The sequence below is a fragment of the Onychostoma macrolepis genome, chromosome 16, assembly GCF_012432095.1.
Source record: "Onychostoma macrolepis isolate SWU-2019 chromosome 16, ASM1243209v1, whole genome shotgun sequence".
NCBI lineage: Eukaryota > Metazoa > Chordata > Actinopteri > Cypriniformes > Cyprinidae > Onychostoma > Onychostoma macrolepis.
In genome coordinates this window covers 21,646,479-21,663,516 of record NC_081170.1, presented here as the reverse complement: position 1 = coordinate 21,663,516, position 17,038 = coordinate 21,646,479, and the positions used below count along the sequence as shown (strand labels likewise).

The 17,038-nt window shown below is 36.2% G+C and overlaps 1 protein-coding gene across 1 annotated transcript; it reads left to right on the top strand.

The window, feature by feature from the left end:
* The first annotated feature begins 1,628 nt into the window (after positions 1–1,628).
* Positions 1,629–15,615, top strand: nradd (neurotrophin receptor associated death domain). The gene is made up of 6 exons (XM_058746207.1): positions 1,629–2,007; positions 8,097–8,229; positions 8,352–8,720; positions 11,281–11,512; positions 11,695–11,837; positions 13,832–15,615. Exons 1-6 carry the CDS (start codon positions 1,963–1,965, stop codon positions 14,143–14,145), a joined length of 1,236 nt encoding a protein of 411 aa, XP_058602190.1. The 5' UTR covers positions 1,629–1,962; the 3' UTR covers positions 14,146–15,615.
* Positions 15,616–17,038: the final 1,423 nt, after the last annotated feature.

Genomic DNA, 17,038 nt, shown 5'->3' with positions numbered 1-17,038 from the left:
AGGCATAATAGGCCCTCCGAGTACTTTTCTCATACTGTTTTATAAATAAATTCATATGATTTTGCTTACTACTTTCTAACTTTAGTCAATTTAGATACCACATTAAGTTTAACGCAGATGAAAACGAGGCTGTAGGGGATAGACTTAGCTTTTTACAATGGCACACACTGTATAAAGGTCATAGATCACATAATCTTTACAACTCACAAATTTCAAAATTGTTTTATGAGTGCTCTAGTCAACCAAAATTTGTCTTTCTTTTTTAATGCCCCCCCCCCCCACCACCAGAAAGACGTTTTGTCACCTGAACAATCTGTTAAACAATGTACAATCCATTGAACACACAATGCACTTCTCTCCCCGCAGCCTCATTTTCATTCCTGTCAAAAATTAAATATGGCACTTTATATTAGCTTACTATAGACCTGACTAAGGTCAATATGGGGAAGTAGTATGACAAATGTAAAATCTTGTTTTTTTTTATTATTAATGAATAATATATATTTAGTTCCCTTTTTAATTTAGTTACCATTTGTTTGTTCCTAGTTCTATAAATACAATATATATTACAACATTTAAGTTGTAAGTTGTATGACCTACTAGAGTTAATTAAAAAAAAATAAGCCTACAAGTGAAACACACCCTTTAATGTGTACATCTACTTTAATTTTATGTTAGATAATTTTATCATGTTTATTAAACGTATCAAATAGCTTAGATCAAACAAAAACAAAATTGCGCTATTTTAGGGGAAACTGGTTGCCTGGTTAATCTGTCAAAAATTCTTTCTGAGGTTTAGCTAATAGGCCTGTATACTTCAAGTCCACACTAGCAAATTTTAACAAACTGTAAGCAAAGATAGAAGGAACATGAAAAAGTAATAACTGACAGGGCATCTTCAGTAAAGAGACGCGTTATATAGCCAAGGCTACTCTAGCAGCTCGCTACTCTGTTTCAGTCATTAAGGGCTTGACACCATGAACGACAGGAAAAAGCGAAACGAATCGGCGACGAATTAAAGGAACACAATCTCTTCTTTACTTTATCCCGTTTCTTCGCGGTCATTTTTTTGAAGCGCTGTGATCATTGTATGCGAGGGAAGTCTCCATTTGTTTCTCTCTGAAGTCTGGAGACCCCATGCTGAGTTTTACGACGTTACACAAAAACCCCTCAGATCTGAAAACTTAAGCCACTGTTGTGTCTCTTTTTATCTCAAATCCCCAACTGAAACCTCGACCGGGCAAAATGGGCTTTTAATCTGTTCTATTAGCTATTTTTAGTCCAGAAATAAACCATGGTAACCACAGCAGGCCTATTCGTCCAGAATTTCAGTGTTACTGCAGTTATATTTTAGCAGAAAATAACAAAAAGAAAACAAGAGAACTAATAATAGAAAAATACAAAAATGCCAATAACATATTTCTAAATATTTGTGTGACACTGGTCTGTTGCACTGCTGATATGGCCATGTAATAAATGAGCACTAGAATTATTTTCCCACAAGAAAGGAGACTATCAATTTTTCTCCATCGGGCTCCAGTCTGTCCAATCACAGAGCTCCTGTGAGGCGCTGCGTGCATCTGGGGGTTTATGTCCATCCCCTTCAGCAAAAGCTATTTAGTCAACAGCTGACCGTGACCAGAGCAGCAGTTGAGCGAAGGATCAGCACTAAATAGCAGATTTCACTGTGGAGACCGAAAAAGAGATGATGTATTAATGTTTTGAAACTTCATAGGAGGATTATCCGTATTTACTGTTACAGCATACAGTTTCACACTGGAAGTCTCGACGAGAAAACTTGTGTGAGAAGAAGACTTCATATCTTTGGAAGAGAGCGCCAAACACTTTGAACAGGGACTGTAGATGTCTTATGTTTATGCTTTGTGGTTATGAACATTAGTGGGTTTTGAGCACAAGAGACTCGTTGTATTATATCCCAAACACTGAGGAAAACTCCTTAAGATGAAGGCAGCACTTCAACTCTGTTTGTGGATCTTGGCTGTAAAGGTGAGTTATTCGTTATTCTGCTTTACAGTATTTTAAATATGACATTTAAACTCGTACCAGTTCGTTTACTTTTTTATTTGAGTTCGGGTGGCTGTAAACACATAGTTTTCACTGCTCATATTTTCCAACGTTACTAGGTCTTTCCAGTTGCTTTTTAATTAGCCTACAGGAGCGCGTTGTAACACTTTGTGTTTCACGCCTGTAACGTCTGTGAAGTGTGTTTCTTTCGCTATGTATCTCATTTTGATAGGCTATAGTTTTTCCATGTCTGCTTCGAACTGAAATACTTTAGAAATCCACAACTTATGAATTTAATGTCAGTTGATGTAAAGTTCAGAAAAGTGTGCTGTTGTTACAACCTACTCTTTGTAACACTAATAAAGTCTATTGTGGTAATTAAATGTACTTAATTAAACTACACCCACTCCTATTTCATTTTAAACTATTTTATTGAAACATGTAGGACATTTTAATTCTAAATAAATTAAAAATGTAAATAAATTCTGAGGCAAAAAAAAGAAGCTAATAATAAGTTAATGTCTCTAAAACTAACAGACCGAGACTTTATTTTGGCAAGTGTAGCATATAGAAATACATTGGATAGTGTTACAAGTGTTACAATTAATGTTATAGTATCACATTAATCAGGAGAATCTGATTCAGATGACACCTCTTTCATTTAGCATTCTTTAACATATTAAAAAAAAAAATCAACAAGTCTGACATTTAAGTTTATTTTTTACCTTAAAATAGCTTGTTTCTAATTTGTTAAACTGAAGATGTTACAACTCAACTGCGTTACTTACAACACCCCGCATTCTCCCCTAGAATGTGTTTTAACTAGCATATTAGTCTGTCAGGGATTCCGGATATATGATTGATTATATGTTTTTTGCAAACACGTTGTATTACGCAGAATGATATTTTTCGGTACTTGTGTGGATAATATGTTCCTTTATGTGATTCGTTTTTACACTGTGTATTGCCTGGCACAAAAGTAAAGTGGTCAAGTACAGGAAAGTAACACCCTTTGTCTCTTAGGACGTGCATAGCACAGCTTCTGTGCTTTTTATCGCACTGATTCAGTGTAATATCCTGATTTTGTTCACAGTGAGTATAAAATGTTCAATATTTACCATCCAAATGGAAAGATATCTCATCATGTTTTCCAAATGACAAATTATGCTCCAAGAAATACGCCCTGCAGATGTCAACGCAGAGCCAAATGGCCGTGTGATTTATTCTCGTTAAACCGAACACCAAAATAAAAGGCTGCTTTGTCACTCCAAATTAAAACAGTTAATCACAAAACAACTGGTTTGTCTGTTCTGCCACTTGTTACACAAAATGCAAACGATGAACATTTTTGCTTGATGATTCTGCACTCTTTTCAGGTCAGTGGTAGCTACTGGCCTGATCCAGATCCATGTCTCCTGGTGTGTTCAAACAGTCTGTGGGGGAGCCAGGGATAGCAGCAGACCCCCACCCCCCGTCTGTTGGTTGATAGGCAACCACAGCTTAAGTACTGCTGGGGCCCGGGATATCCGGAGCATTGTAATTATCATCATTTTCTCTTGGTCTGTGGAGAGCGAGGGGGTAGAATTTGCAGCTCAGTAATTTGACTTTCCATTTAGCCACATCACTTTACTTCTTTCGGTGGGGGCAGAATCGCGGTTTCCTCTTGAACTCACAACCTCGGTTTTTTTCTTCCTTCTCTCTTGTTCCCGGCTTATTTTGACAGAGAAGCCCACTGTCTCTGGCAGCAGACTGACACTTTTATAAATGGTCTTGAAGTTCTACAGGCCCGAGGCCATGTTTAGCCTGCCGTTTAATGTGTTCTGACTCTTTTCTGAAATGTAGCTTCTGCTACTGTTGGCTGCAGTGAGATAAGATAGCGGTCAGTCTCTAGCTCAGTCTCAGTGGATGGCCATGGTTGTATGTTTGGTTGGTCGGGGTGAGGGGTCAATCACTGTTGCCTGGGGCTCATGGATCCTTTCATGTTCTCATCATTCTCTTTCCAAACTCATGGGCAGCACACATGTGCTCATATATTATACTCTACAGCGCTGGACTTAAGGCAAGACAACCCAGGTGAAGAAAAAAAACACAAAACTAATAGATATCACCCAGTTGATTGATAACATTAATAATTGCAAAAATTGTTTTAAGTTTATATCATTGTATAATTAAATATGTACTGATTTTCATAATTTTTTCTGGAACAGAAACCTGAAGATTGAATAAAGGCAGGTTCAAAATTCTTGTTTTGTTGACATATTAGAGTTGTTACAGTCAGGATTTTGGATATGTTGTTTTATCACTCCATAAATCAGAAAAATATTGTTACCAGCCACCATTATGGAATAAAATCATGCAAATCATATATGCACAAATTAATATGTATTCATTTTGCCTTTAAAATATGTATTGTAATTGAAATCTATAGATGCGAATAGATAAAGTGCGATACAATTATTTGTATGTTTTCTTTCTTCTACTGTGATGTGGTATAAAAGCAAAATGTGCCGAAATTTCAAAACTGACAAGAGAATGAAAAAACAATGTTTTTTTGTCTAAAGTGTCTTGCCTTAAAAGCATAGTTTACCCAAAATGGAAATTCTGTGATCATTTACTCACTTTCATGTCGTTCCAAACCTAACTTTGTTTCTTCTGTGAAACACACAAGACATATTTTGAAATGGTTTTGGACACTTTTGACTTGAACAAAAACCGTTCAGACATTCTTCAAAACATCTTCTTTTGTGTTCTGCAAAAGAAAGTTATAAGTACATCATTCAGCAAGCGTGTGTGTGGGGTGTGTTTGACCTACATTTTGGGAGCCAGTCAACAGTAAATGTGGCATCCAGACTGACATTGTCCCTCAGAGGAGGGAACGAGATGTTTGGGTAGATCAAAGACGTTTTGTGTGAAGTGGCATCATTCAAATGCATTATCTCTCTGCATTATGTGGAATCAGCACTTAGGCTGGAAGTGTCTGTAGTGTTTATGCCCCCCGCCCTCCCCTCCTCTGAGCTCTACATTCCTGCCTCTGCCCAAATGTTTATAGGTGATACATCATTTGTTTGCACTTTGTACGTTCTATTTAGCTAGACTTAGGTACAAATTATATGGTGATATATTGTTATGGAGGATGTTAAGATCCCCCTTCAGCTTACTGTTTGATCAAATTCCAATGATACTGCTCAGAAATTTCTCTCTGTTTATCTGTGCCTTCCCTTCCTTTCTGAGAAAAAATGTATTTTTGTTTTATGCTTAATTTGTATTTTTATATGTATTGTTCATATATGTGTATGTATATATATTAATATTGATTTAAAATTACATCAAATTATTTGTCATATATTAAAAAGTCATATTGTGAAATATTATTAAGATACATACAATTTAAATAAGTTTTTTAGTGCTGGGCAGCAATTAATCACATCCAAAATAAAAGTTTTTGTGTACATAATATATATGTGTGTGTAGTGTGTATATTTATTATGTATATATAAATACACACACATGCATGTATATATTTAAGAAAAATATATTATATATATATTTTATATAAACAAAAAATTTAATTTTGGATCGGATTAATCGCGATTAATCATAGCCCAGCACCTTTTTTTTTTCTTTTCTTTTTTTTTAACGTTTTAATATATTTTAAAAATGTAATCTCTTCCTGTGATGGGAAAGCTGAATTTTCAGCATCATTACTCCAGTCTTGTGATCCTTCAGAAATCATTCTAATATGCTGATTTGATGCTCAAGAAAAAAATTCTTATCATTATCCATGTTGAAAACAGTTGTGTTGCTTAATATCTTTGTAGGAAACCATTGATTTTAGGATTCTTTGATAAATAGAAAGTTCAAAAGAAGAGCTTTTTGTAACATTCTGAATGTATTTATTGTAACTTTAGGTTAATTTAATGCATCCTTGCTGAATAAAAGTATTTATTTCTTTCAAAATAACAGTCTTACTGAAAACTGACTTTTGATTGGTAATATGTATAATTTATTGACTTGTTTATTTACTACTGTAACTTCCATGGACTTCCCAGTATTCAAGTTTGTGGTTTTGGCTTTTTGCATGGCAGATTCTTAAATGTTTAAATTTGGTCTCTTTCAATATTGAATATCTCTTTATAAACCATGAAAAGGTGTATCAAAGCAAGCTGGTGTGATTTAAATGTAGAAAGAAGCTGCTCTTTTTACTTACAAAGTGAAGGTTGTTGCCCTGTGGGCAGCTGTGTACAAATGTGAATTAGTGTTTCTATGAGATTATGAGCGTGTGTGCTCGTTCAACAGGTTTACACACGCACTTGTCCCAACAGAGATCAGAGAGGAGAAGAGAGAGACATCAGAGAGGCTGTGTGGGTTTTGCTTTCCCTCTTTGGAGGAACTTTACATGTTAGGCATCTGTTGGCTCTTGTCAGAGCCCCAGGGGGCAGTTGTGAAGCGGAGGGGGTGTGTGAGGGGTAATTTTCCTAAACATATGCATGCCGCAGAACTGACCTTCTCTATCACACCTGCAGAGCTGAGGGGGACATCAAAGTCTTCTGTTACCCAAACAGACGCACACACACACTCACACACACACATCACACCCTTCCCTGAGGTCCCAAGCTGCACCGGTGTCCCCACTGCTGATGCGTCTGTTTGACATGGGTGCTTATACACATAATGTTATATTTCCATGAGCGAACATCCCTTAATGATGCTCTGTTGCACTCATTTTTGATATTGTTTTGTTATAAATGTGTGAAAGGGTGTGTTGTTACACTATTTACACTCAAATTGGAGTGTTAAAGTCACAAGGACTATTGAAACCCACTTCAGGCTCTCACAGGAAACACTGTGCAATTAAAATGCCTAAACCCCATGTAATGCAAAATCACAGAGAAGTGTGTGCTTGTGTGTGTGTTAGAGAGAACAGTGTCCCACATATGTCAGTTTGTGGGCTACATGAAATGGCAAGTTTTCCTCCAAATTAAAGGCTGTGGTTTTAAGAAGTTGCTTGAATGTGTATCAGACTTTTTTAGAATTTTATCATTTTTAACACCGCCCTGCATCATGAAATCCAATACTTGCTTCTAATTAATTTTGGGGTGCTGATTTCAAAAATAGTATCTGTTTTGCTTTAGCACATCATACAAAATATGATATGCATTTTACAGCATTTTTGCTTTTGACAACCATTTTTGCGGTGAAGAAATCTTGTATTATTCCTTAATCACCAGATAAAACTGACATGATTCTTATCTTTCTCTGAGCCGGGTTACAACTGTTTCTTCAATTCTTAGCCTATTTTTACATGTATGAAATTATTTTATGTCTGATCCTGATTTCAAGGTTAGAATTATGCCAATGACAAGAAAATGTAAACATGATCCAGGCAAGATGTTTTCTGCGACATCTGTAGGTGTTTTACTACATCAAGACAGCAAGAGAAAATAATTGATTTTGTATATAAAAAAGAAAAAGCTTATTTATAAATCTGTTTATGTAACATTTGTTGACATTACATGGAATATTTGAACATATTTATTTGACTCCTTTGTAAACTGTAAGTTAAATTATACATTTTTAATACTTTTTTGTTAAAAGTCTTTTTTGCCATTAAAAGACAAACTTTTGATTTTTGATTTTTTGTTATCTTATTATATAGTGTATTATACTAGATCTATATCTATCTTATCTATCTATATATCTATATATAAATGTAGATTTTTAAAATTATATAAATAGATAGATAATTTAAAAAATCTTCATTCAAATCTTTATTTTCAGATTGAAAGTTTTAATACTTTTGAATTCAATCATCAAATTACATAATATTAGGCCTATTTTGCAAATCAGCTGATTTATAAAAAAAAATGTTCAAAGCTTGTTATCTTTATAATTACCATTTATATAGTTTTTAGGGTTTTGAACATATTCCACAAAATATTTGAACATAATTCTCCAGCTAGTGAGACTTGAAAACACATAAAATTGTCTTTTAGGTTACTAAGATCAAAATGATGCTACAAAATGCATGTAATTATTAACGTTAATTTGAACTGTGCTTGTGTGTTTTACAGGTTGTGTTTGGTAAGGTCTGTATCACTGAGCAGTTTACAAAAACAGGCGAATGTTGCAGCTTGTGTGCTGCGGGCACTGGTTTGGTGAGCAGCTGTGGTCAGGAAGACACCAAGTGTCAGCCGTGTCAAGATGGTGAGTGTTTTCAAAACATACATTTTTAATTTGAATTTGAGTAAATGCCTAGATGTGAATATTGTTGTTTTGCCAATGTTTATTTCTGTATTATTGATAAAATGACTTTAAATCTCTCCCAGGTGTGTCGTTCTCAGACTCTGAGGGTCTGTCAGCCTGTCGTCTGTGCGCCCGCTGCCCCGCCGGCGTTCCTGAATTGGCACGCTGCACGCCCACTCAGGATACCCAGTGTGATTGCGGTGAGCGTTTCTTCCTGTGGCGAGATGGTAACAGCACAAGTGGGCTGTGCGCGGCCTGCTCCATGTGTGGGCATGGAAGCGGAGTGGTTCGGGCCTGTGGGCCGCTGGGAAATACTGTATGTGAGCGGTGTAAACCAGGGACTTACTCAAAGGAGCAGAGTGACAGGAAACCCTGCGTGCCCTGCTCACGCTGTACTGATGACGAGGTGGAGATCAGACCCTGCCAGCCGGACTCTGACACCGTCTGTATGGGTGAGTGCAGTGATCATTATATTCTAGTGTGCATTTATGTAATATAATTGCAGGCTTATTAATTGCAATAAGCCTGCAATTTAAGTGAATAAATGTGTTTGCTGCATGTTTCCTAAATAATAGTAATATTTCTTATTTTGTTTAATAGTTTTATTCAGTAATACTAACAATAATAATAATAATTTTAAATAATAACAACAATCATTACTATTATTATTATTATTATTATTATTTAGTAATAATTTGACAAAAGCATTATTAAAAGGATAAAATAAAAAAGCTTAGTAATTCGGCTTTATCTTTTTTTTCTTATGAAAAAAAGAAAAGAAAAAACAGTGAAACAGTGAAACAGTTGAATTTGAAATATTTAAAAAGTTTATCTGTCAAATGAATGTCATGGCATGTGACCAGCAAAGTCATGTGGTTCAACCAACACATGGAAAACATTTTTTAGATCACTTTAACTTTTTATTACATGAAAAAGATGGTTATGATTATATATGTATATATATATAGAGAGAGAGAGCGAGAGAGAGAGAGAGAGAGCAATATGAATAATATATAGTTTATTATATTTAGTATACTATATAGTTTAGTTTAAATTTGATTGATTTTAAAAGATTTTTGAAAATAATTATGTGTGCACTCAAGGTGTAAAGTGAAATTGTCATTATTTTTCATTCAATAAATTAAGCTTATTAAAACTGGTATAAATGTTTTAAAACCCATATGAAAACAATATGAATAAAAAGCATGAATTTATTTCTAAGAAATTGGCCCATGCTTGTTGAACTAGGTTTTGAAAGAAATTTAAAAGTAATTTTCTTTTCTGTATCTTGGGCCCTTTTACTTGTCATTGATTTGACACACCTGTTAGTAAATACGGTTGTCAATTCCAAACACTGACTGTGTGAACGTAACCCGAGATGCATGTGTGTCTTGGATGAAGATTGTGCCAAGCTATATATAATAACATTTATGCATGCGTGTGTGTCTGTGTGTGTCTGTGTGTGTGTGTGTGTGTATGGTTAGATTGTTAACATGTGGCAGACACCTGTGTTCAGTCAGAGAGAAGCTTTTGGGAAAATACAGCTCTCACTTTGACTTCAAATGTTCTTCTCATTCTTCAGCGAGCTTAGCAACAATCCAGTCATGATCAGATTAAGAAGATAAACACTTTTGTCTGATCTCTAAACAATCAAATGTATCATTTTTAAAACTGTTTTTAGTGTAAACTGTCATTTAAAAAGTGCTACATCTTAAACTTTGCCCTGAGGTGTGTTAAATGGGCTTGGAGGTTAACCAGCTGGTCAGTGGGTCGCATCCCACGTTGCCTTCTGTTCTCTGTAGGGTGGAGTCACCAGTTAGAGCACTCGACCTGCCGAGGTCAGGGCAGCCACACCGATTGTTTGATCCACACAGGCAGCCTGTGGGGTGTGTGAGAGAGCGAGTGGACAAAAGAATGCACGCATCTGTGTGATAGTGTGTGTGCGGGGTGGCCTGCATGATCTATTTCAGGATGGAGGGTGGGGGGCATGAATCCTCTTGACCATTCCACACTGTTCAACATTTCGATCTGGCATTTAGTCTGTCAGCTGTGCTGCGCCCACTGATGATGTGTTAATCAGACTCACAGCAGATGTGTGTCAGATGTTGGTTTCAAGTGAAGGCTAAAAAGAGCATTTCCTTTTTTTGCAGTCTAGGTGTTTAAGTGCTTCAGGGTGTACTTCAGTGTTTCAAATGTCTAGTCAGAACTAATGTGAATTTATAAAGATAGCACAACTACTAGTATTCATTTTCAGATTCATATATATATATATATATATATATATATATATATAAATTGAATACATTTGTCAAGCACTAAAATCTAAATTAAATATTGATGAATCATTAAAGCTACAAAAGTGATTGATTTCCTCTTTTTCTTTTGTTCTTTGATTAACAGACATCACAGCAAATGGATTATTAGGTTATTTGACTGCTATCACTTTAAGAGCTGCCACTGCTGAACGTGACGTGGATCTGACACACATGCTCGTAGTTTCGTTCGCGCTTTAATATGAAATGATACAGGCCACAGCGCGCACCGCTATATTTGTGCGTGAAATTTAAGAGCACACGCTACAAGCCCAGTATAACGGCTTACAGGACAGGAAGATGTTTTTACTGACATATTGCCATATGACAACATCTCATCTGACCACAGTTCACTGTTATTCTACTGAAGCTTTTCCGCGCTCGTTTGACTAGCTCCTGTCGCTGAGGTGTAGTGGGAGCGCGCGTCTGAAAAGTCTCCTGTTTGATGTGCTCATAAAGACGTTCTGCGTCTAAATAAACACAATTCTTGCCAAGAAAAAAAGAGACAGAAACAGCAGTTGTGAGTGGGGTGGCCAACCCCAGCTCCGCCCCTGTGTTAACTGCGTTAAATATTTTTAACGCCGTTAAACTGGAAAAATTAATCGCCTGTGTTAACACGCTAATTTTGACAGCACTAATATACATATATAATGTTTATAAAGGCAGTTCAAAATGACCATATGTGTGGGTTTTTTTCCAGTAAAAGATCTTAACATCCTGTCCCGTCCATCTGGTTCTGATGGTCCGCGTGAATACCCCCGAAAGCCGACTCTGAATGAGGAAATGGAGAACAGGAGCAGCCCAGCACCAGGGTCTGGATCCCCTCGACTCACTCCACAGGACCAAGGGGGCAACAACAACAATATCTTGGTCTACGTGTCTGTACTGGCTGCGGTGGTGCTCGGCCTCCTGCTCTACGTCGCCTACAAATGGTGAGGTCATGCAGCAATTTAAAGAAGAAAAATACACTTGGCAAGGTTATGCACATGATTTACACAGAAATTCATTCTTCTTGTATATGTAAGATTTAGAATACCATAACGTGTCTGTGAAGTGAAATATTATTCTTCTTGTTTTTACTTGATGATAAACGTGTGATTTGGTGTGTGTCCAGCTGGAAGTCATGTCAGCAGAAACAGGCTCTGGTGAAAGCACGGGTTGGCGAGTTGAATAATGTCGGGGAAGGAGAGAAATTACACAGCGACAGTGGCGTGTTTCTGGACTCTCACAGCCTTCAGGAAAGCCAGCCTAGCAAAGGTATGAGAGAACGGCTTAAACAGAGATAGGGTTGGCAATCCATGTTTGCTGATCATAATTTCTGCTTGTTATTCGTCTTTTTTAACAGTTCATTTAAAGAACTAGCTCATAAGTCATTTGTACTATTCATTTGTCTTTTTTAACCATTCATTTGAAGAAATCAAGCGTAGCGTTAGTTCTGGCAGGTCATATTAGTCAACCTCGCATCAGCTGACTCTCAGCTGATCCATGTCTACCTATAGCAGTGATCCTCAAATCTGGCTCGTGAGATCCACTTTCCTGCAGAGTTTAGCTCCAACCCTAATCAAACTCACCTACCTGTGATATTCTATTGATCCTGAAGACATTGATTAGCATGCTCAGGTGTGTTTGATTAGGGTTAGAGATAAACTCTGCAGGAAAGTGGATCTCGCGAGCCAGATTTGAGTATCCTGACCTATAGGGATGTGACACCTATCACAGCACCCATATATAAGATCCTTCAGTATTATCAGCAGCTTTTGCGTTACTCAATAGCTAATTACCCTCCTCCATCCCCAACTCCTCCTCTCGTCAGTCTCGTCAGACTAATGTTAATAAAATGTTTCATTAAATTTTTGAACTGTTATGATCTTTGCAATACATTTATGTTGGTTCTGTTCTGTTACACTGGGGGGTTATTGCTGCTTTCCCTGCTCTTATCCATGGCTAGGCTGCATGGATGCGCAGGGAGTTCTTGCCCAGAACAGAACCTTACCGCTAATCCAAACTATATGCTAAATGTCAGTCATCTTCGACAATAGTGGTCCTGACAGAACCAACTCGTAAGCATAATTTGTACTATCCATTCGTCTTTTTTAACTGTTCATTAAAAAACTGGCTCCTAAGAGTCACTTGTTCTATTAATTCATCTTTTTGAACTGTTCATTAAAAGTATCGACTGCAGAGTAATTTGTGCTGTTCATTCATCTTTTGAACTGTTCATTAAAAGTATCGACTGCATTTGAGTAATTTGTGCTGTCCATTCATCTTTTGAACTGTTCATTAAAAGTATCGACCGAAGAGTAATTTGTGCTGTTCATTCATCTTTTGAACTGTTCATTAAAAGTATCGACTGCAGTAATTTGTGCTGTTCATTCATCTTTTTGAACTGTTCATTAAAAGTATCGACTCGTACGAGTAATTTGTGCTGTCCATTCATCTTTTTGAACTGTTCATTAAAAGTATCGACTCGGAAGAGTAATTTGTGCTGTCCATTCATCTTTTTGAACTGTTCATTAAAAGTATCGACTGAAGAGTAATTTGTTCTGTTCATTCATCTTTTTGAACTGTTCATTAAAAGTATCGACTTGAGAGTAATTTGTTCTGTTCATTCATCTTTTTGAACTGTTCATTAAAAGAACCAACTCATAAGTGCCATTTTTACTATTCATTCATCTTATTTAGCTATTCATTAAAAAAACTGCCTCATAAGAGTGATTTGTTCTATTTATTCGTCTTTTTGAACCAATTGTTAAAAGAACAGAATCATAAGAGTAATTTGTATTATTAATTTGCCTTTTTCAACTGTTCATTAAAAGAATGGGCTCATAAGAGTCATTTGTTTTAATCATTCGTTTGTTTTTTAATTGTTCATTAAAAGAAAAGTCTCATAAGACTCATTTCCTTTTGGGTATCAGGTTACATTGGTTGTGCTGTATGTTGTTTGGTTCATCAAAAAGAATTAGTTCATATAAGACATTAATTTGGGAAATGGGCAACATTAGTCACATTGTTTTTGATTCACGAAAAAGAAGTTGTTCGTAAGTCATTCAATTCAGGAATCTGGCTACATTGGTTGAACTGTATTCTTTTGATTCACAAAGAATTGGTTCATAAGATTCATTTGTTTGTGAATTGGACTAAACTGGTTACATTGGAAGTATTGTCACTTGTAGTGTACTGTAGGTTGCTTTCACTAAAAGTGTAAATGTCTGATTAGTAATTATTTGTTCCCTTTCTCACACTTTCCACAGGCAGTAAACGAGATAGCAAACAGGACACAAGACTTTATGTGAACCTGCCTCCTAACAGGCAGGAGGAGGTAGAGGGTCTTCTCGCCGAGGGGGGCAGTCGGAGCTGGAGGCAGCTGGCAGCCACACTCGGTTACGAACAGGACCGCGTGGACGTCTTCGGACGGGGCCAAGACCCCGTCCACACTCTCTTAACTGATTGGGCTCAACAGGAAGGCTCCACGTTGGGCCTGCTCTGCTCCGCTCTCGCACGCATTGAACGGCCAGATATCATCAGCGCCCTCACCGCCCCCTCTCAAGGAGTGTCAGTGGTCTGAATACTTGAATATGTTCCTCACGTCTTCATGAAAGTGAAAGAGACACTAAAATCATTGAGGAATTGCTTCAGCCGACTCATTTTCGAATGCCTTGCTTGCACTAAGACTTTGAAGAGCAGGACTGAAAATAATAAGGTTTTTATTCAACATAATGTTTCACTTATGAATTTAGTTTCAACAGCTTGAGATGTTCCGCCACCTCAGAACATTTTCTGCTCAAGACAGATGTTTCCTCCAGTATTCATGAGATGTTTATGCTTTATACTGTCCTCTTTGTAGTGTCGAAACAAACTCTGTTTTCGCCGAGACACATTCATTCTCAATGTTTTGGGTGGTTGTGGTTTCAGCTGCGGTTGGTATCAAAGAAACGGACATTTCGTGAACATTTCTGCGGCCTCGTGAATGACAGTTTTCCATTTGTGAGGAATGTATCGTAGCGCCAGAGAGAGCATCATGCATGCGATTCAATCATACTTTTGTATTTATATTTCAGCGCTTCTGCCGTTTGAACAATAGTCAACACCGAAACTGGATGGAGTGTTCAGCTTTTATCCTGTGGCTTGTCAAGGCCAACGTAACACTGTGAGGTGTTTTATGGTTTCCAGAGAGGAAAACCACTAAATGGGCTGCATGAGGGAGATGTATATTTGGAAATATACAGATGCACGGTCAAGTTGCCTGAGCGAATGATTCTCCGTGTTTCATTCACACTAGTGCTTGGTTTGCACTTTAACCAACAATGCAACCTAAAAGCAATGTTATGTTTTGGTGAGTTTTATGAGGAAAACTCTCTAGTGCCTTTACTTTGAACGCTCAGGTTTGTGCTTTGCTGGTTTACTCTACCCATGTATGTATTTTAAGGTCATTCTGTATGTTAGTGCTGAGTTCTGGGTGAGACTTGATGGTTTCTGTACTGAGATGCTTTTCATATAAACATTCATGTTATGTATCTATCACTTATGTTTGTCCTTTTTAATAATGCAATATTGATGTTTATAGGTCTCTTTGTATTTTTAAAAAAAATAAATAATACATAGTGTGAGCAAAGAAGTAGTATTTTATGACCCTGAGGATGTATAATTGTGCAATGCTACAATGAAAACAAGATCTGAACTTGGAATTACAGGAAATATCTTGCATTTCAAAGGCCTTTTCTGCACCATTAACACAAACAGTCAAATCTGAGCTGCTGGGTCTGATTATGCTCTTGTTGTTGATTCATTCTTTTGATTTACTCATAATAATACACACATCTCTTTTCCCTTCCTGTACATTTAATCAACATGCTCTGAAAAATAGTGTGTGTTTTACTTTAAAACCATGGAAAAAGGTGAAACTGTTGTGGGTTTTTGGGCTAATTGCTCAACTGGGCAAAAAAAGAGCTGTGAGAAATGTAAATCTGTTTGAGAGCAAAAAATAATGTTGTGTTCATGCCAACTCGACACCCAACCAAAAACAGCAGTTTCTTGGCAGTCAGAATTTTCTGATGTAATGACAAGCGATCACAATAGCGTGCTTTGTTTACACAATAAACATTCTCGCCTGTACTTCTTCCTGTGGTTATGACAACATTCAGAAGTGTAGGAATGATTTAAAAAGAACGCATATATAAAATCCTATAAGATGTTTTTTGCACGTTCCTAAAAACACGCACTGAAAAAATTGGTTTTTAAATATTAAAAAATATTAAATGTCGTTGAAGAAATACATTAATTTATACCAACAAAACCAAATATTTACGAGATAAAAATAGAAATAGCTCTTTTAAGATAACGTTAACAGCTGCTGGTTACCATATTTCACAAATGTTATACATTATACAATAGATACATTTTTAAATTTTCAACCCTATGACTTTAAAAAGACAAAACTAAGAATCATGCTTATTTGAGAACTTACCATTCAGGCCAGAAACTTTACGCAAACAGACGTACACGCTATTATCATCATTTAGCAAGAGAGACACCAGGTATTCACACTAACTATTCATGTTACACTATAGTAATTCTGTTTGTATGCACTATATAACAGAATTGTTTTGCACACAATTTTAAACGTAAGTACACCCTAATTAAAATAAACGATCTATGGTGCATTTCCCAAATGCATCGTTAGCTAACTATGGTCGTTAATTCCATTGAACTCTATTGGTAACGACGGAACTTGTGACCGTAGCTGCGTTTGGGACACGCACCGCTGAAGCAATTAACCTACACTTCTAACAATTACATTTGCAGAAAACACATACTTTCAAAATTAGACTAAAATGAAAAGTTTTAAGCCAGTAAAGATGCATTTTCAAAAAGGCACAAACACAAAATAACATTTGAAAATGTAAAAAAAAAAAGTTATAATTGCAGTATATTCACAATTAGTTTTTTATGACATTCTGATATTTAGTAAATTGTTTGTAATGTGTTTAATGTGTTTTAATTAATGTTTATTATTTAATTTAATTTAATTTGATTAATGTTTTTAGTTAATTGTATTAAACAAGGGCTATTTTGATCTAATGCACTGTAAAAAAAAAAAAGTTGAGCCAATTTACTATTTTGAGTTTACTCAACTTGTCGTTTTAAGTTTATACAACAAAAATTTGAGAATCTCCCACAAAAATAAGTTGAGCAAACTCAAAAATCTGCTGAAGCTGGTTGCCTTAAAATTGTAAGTTGGCTCTACTTTTCTTTTTCTTTTTTACAGTGTGGAACCCCAAATCAATTAAAAAACAAACATACAAAATATTTGTTTTTTTCATAGATAAGTGAGATTTGAAGTAATATTCTTTGACTATTGAATTGAGAAATGTTCCTGGTTTCCATTTCGGAAATCTGGTCACCTTAGTTGACACCGACAAAGCAAAGCCTACTAGCAATCAGGGATAAACTGCTTCTGA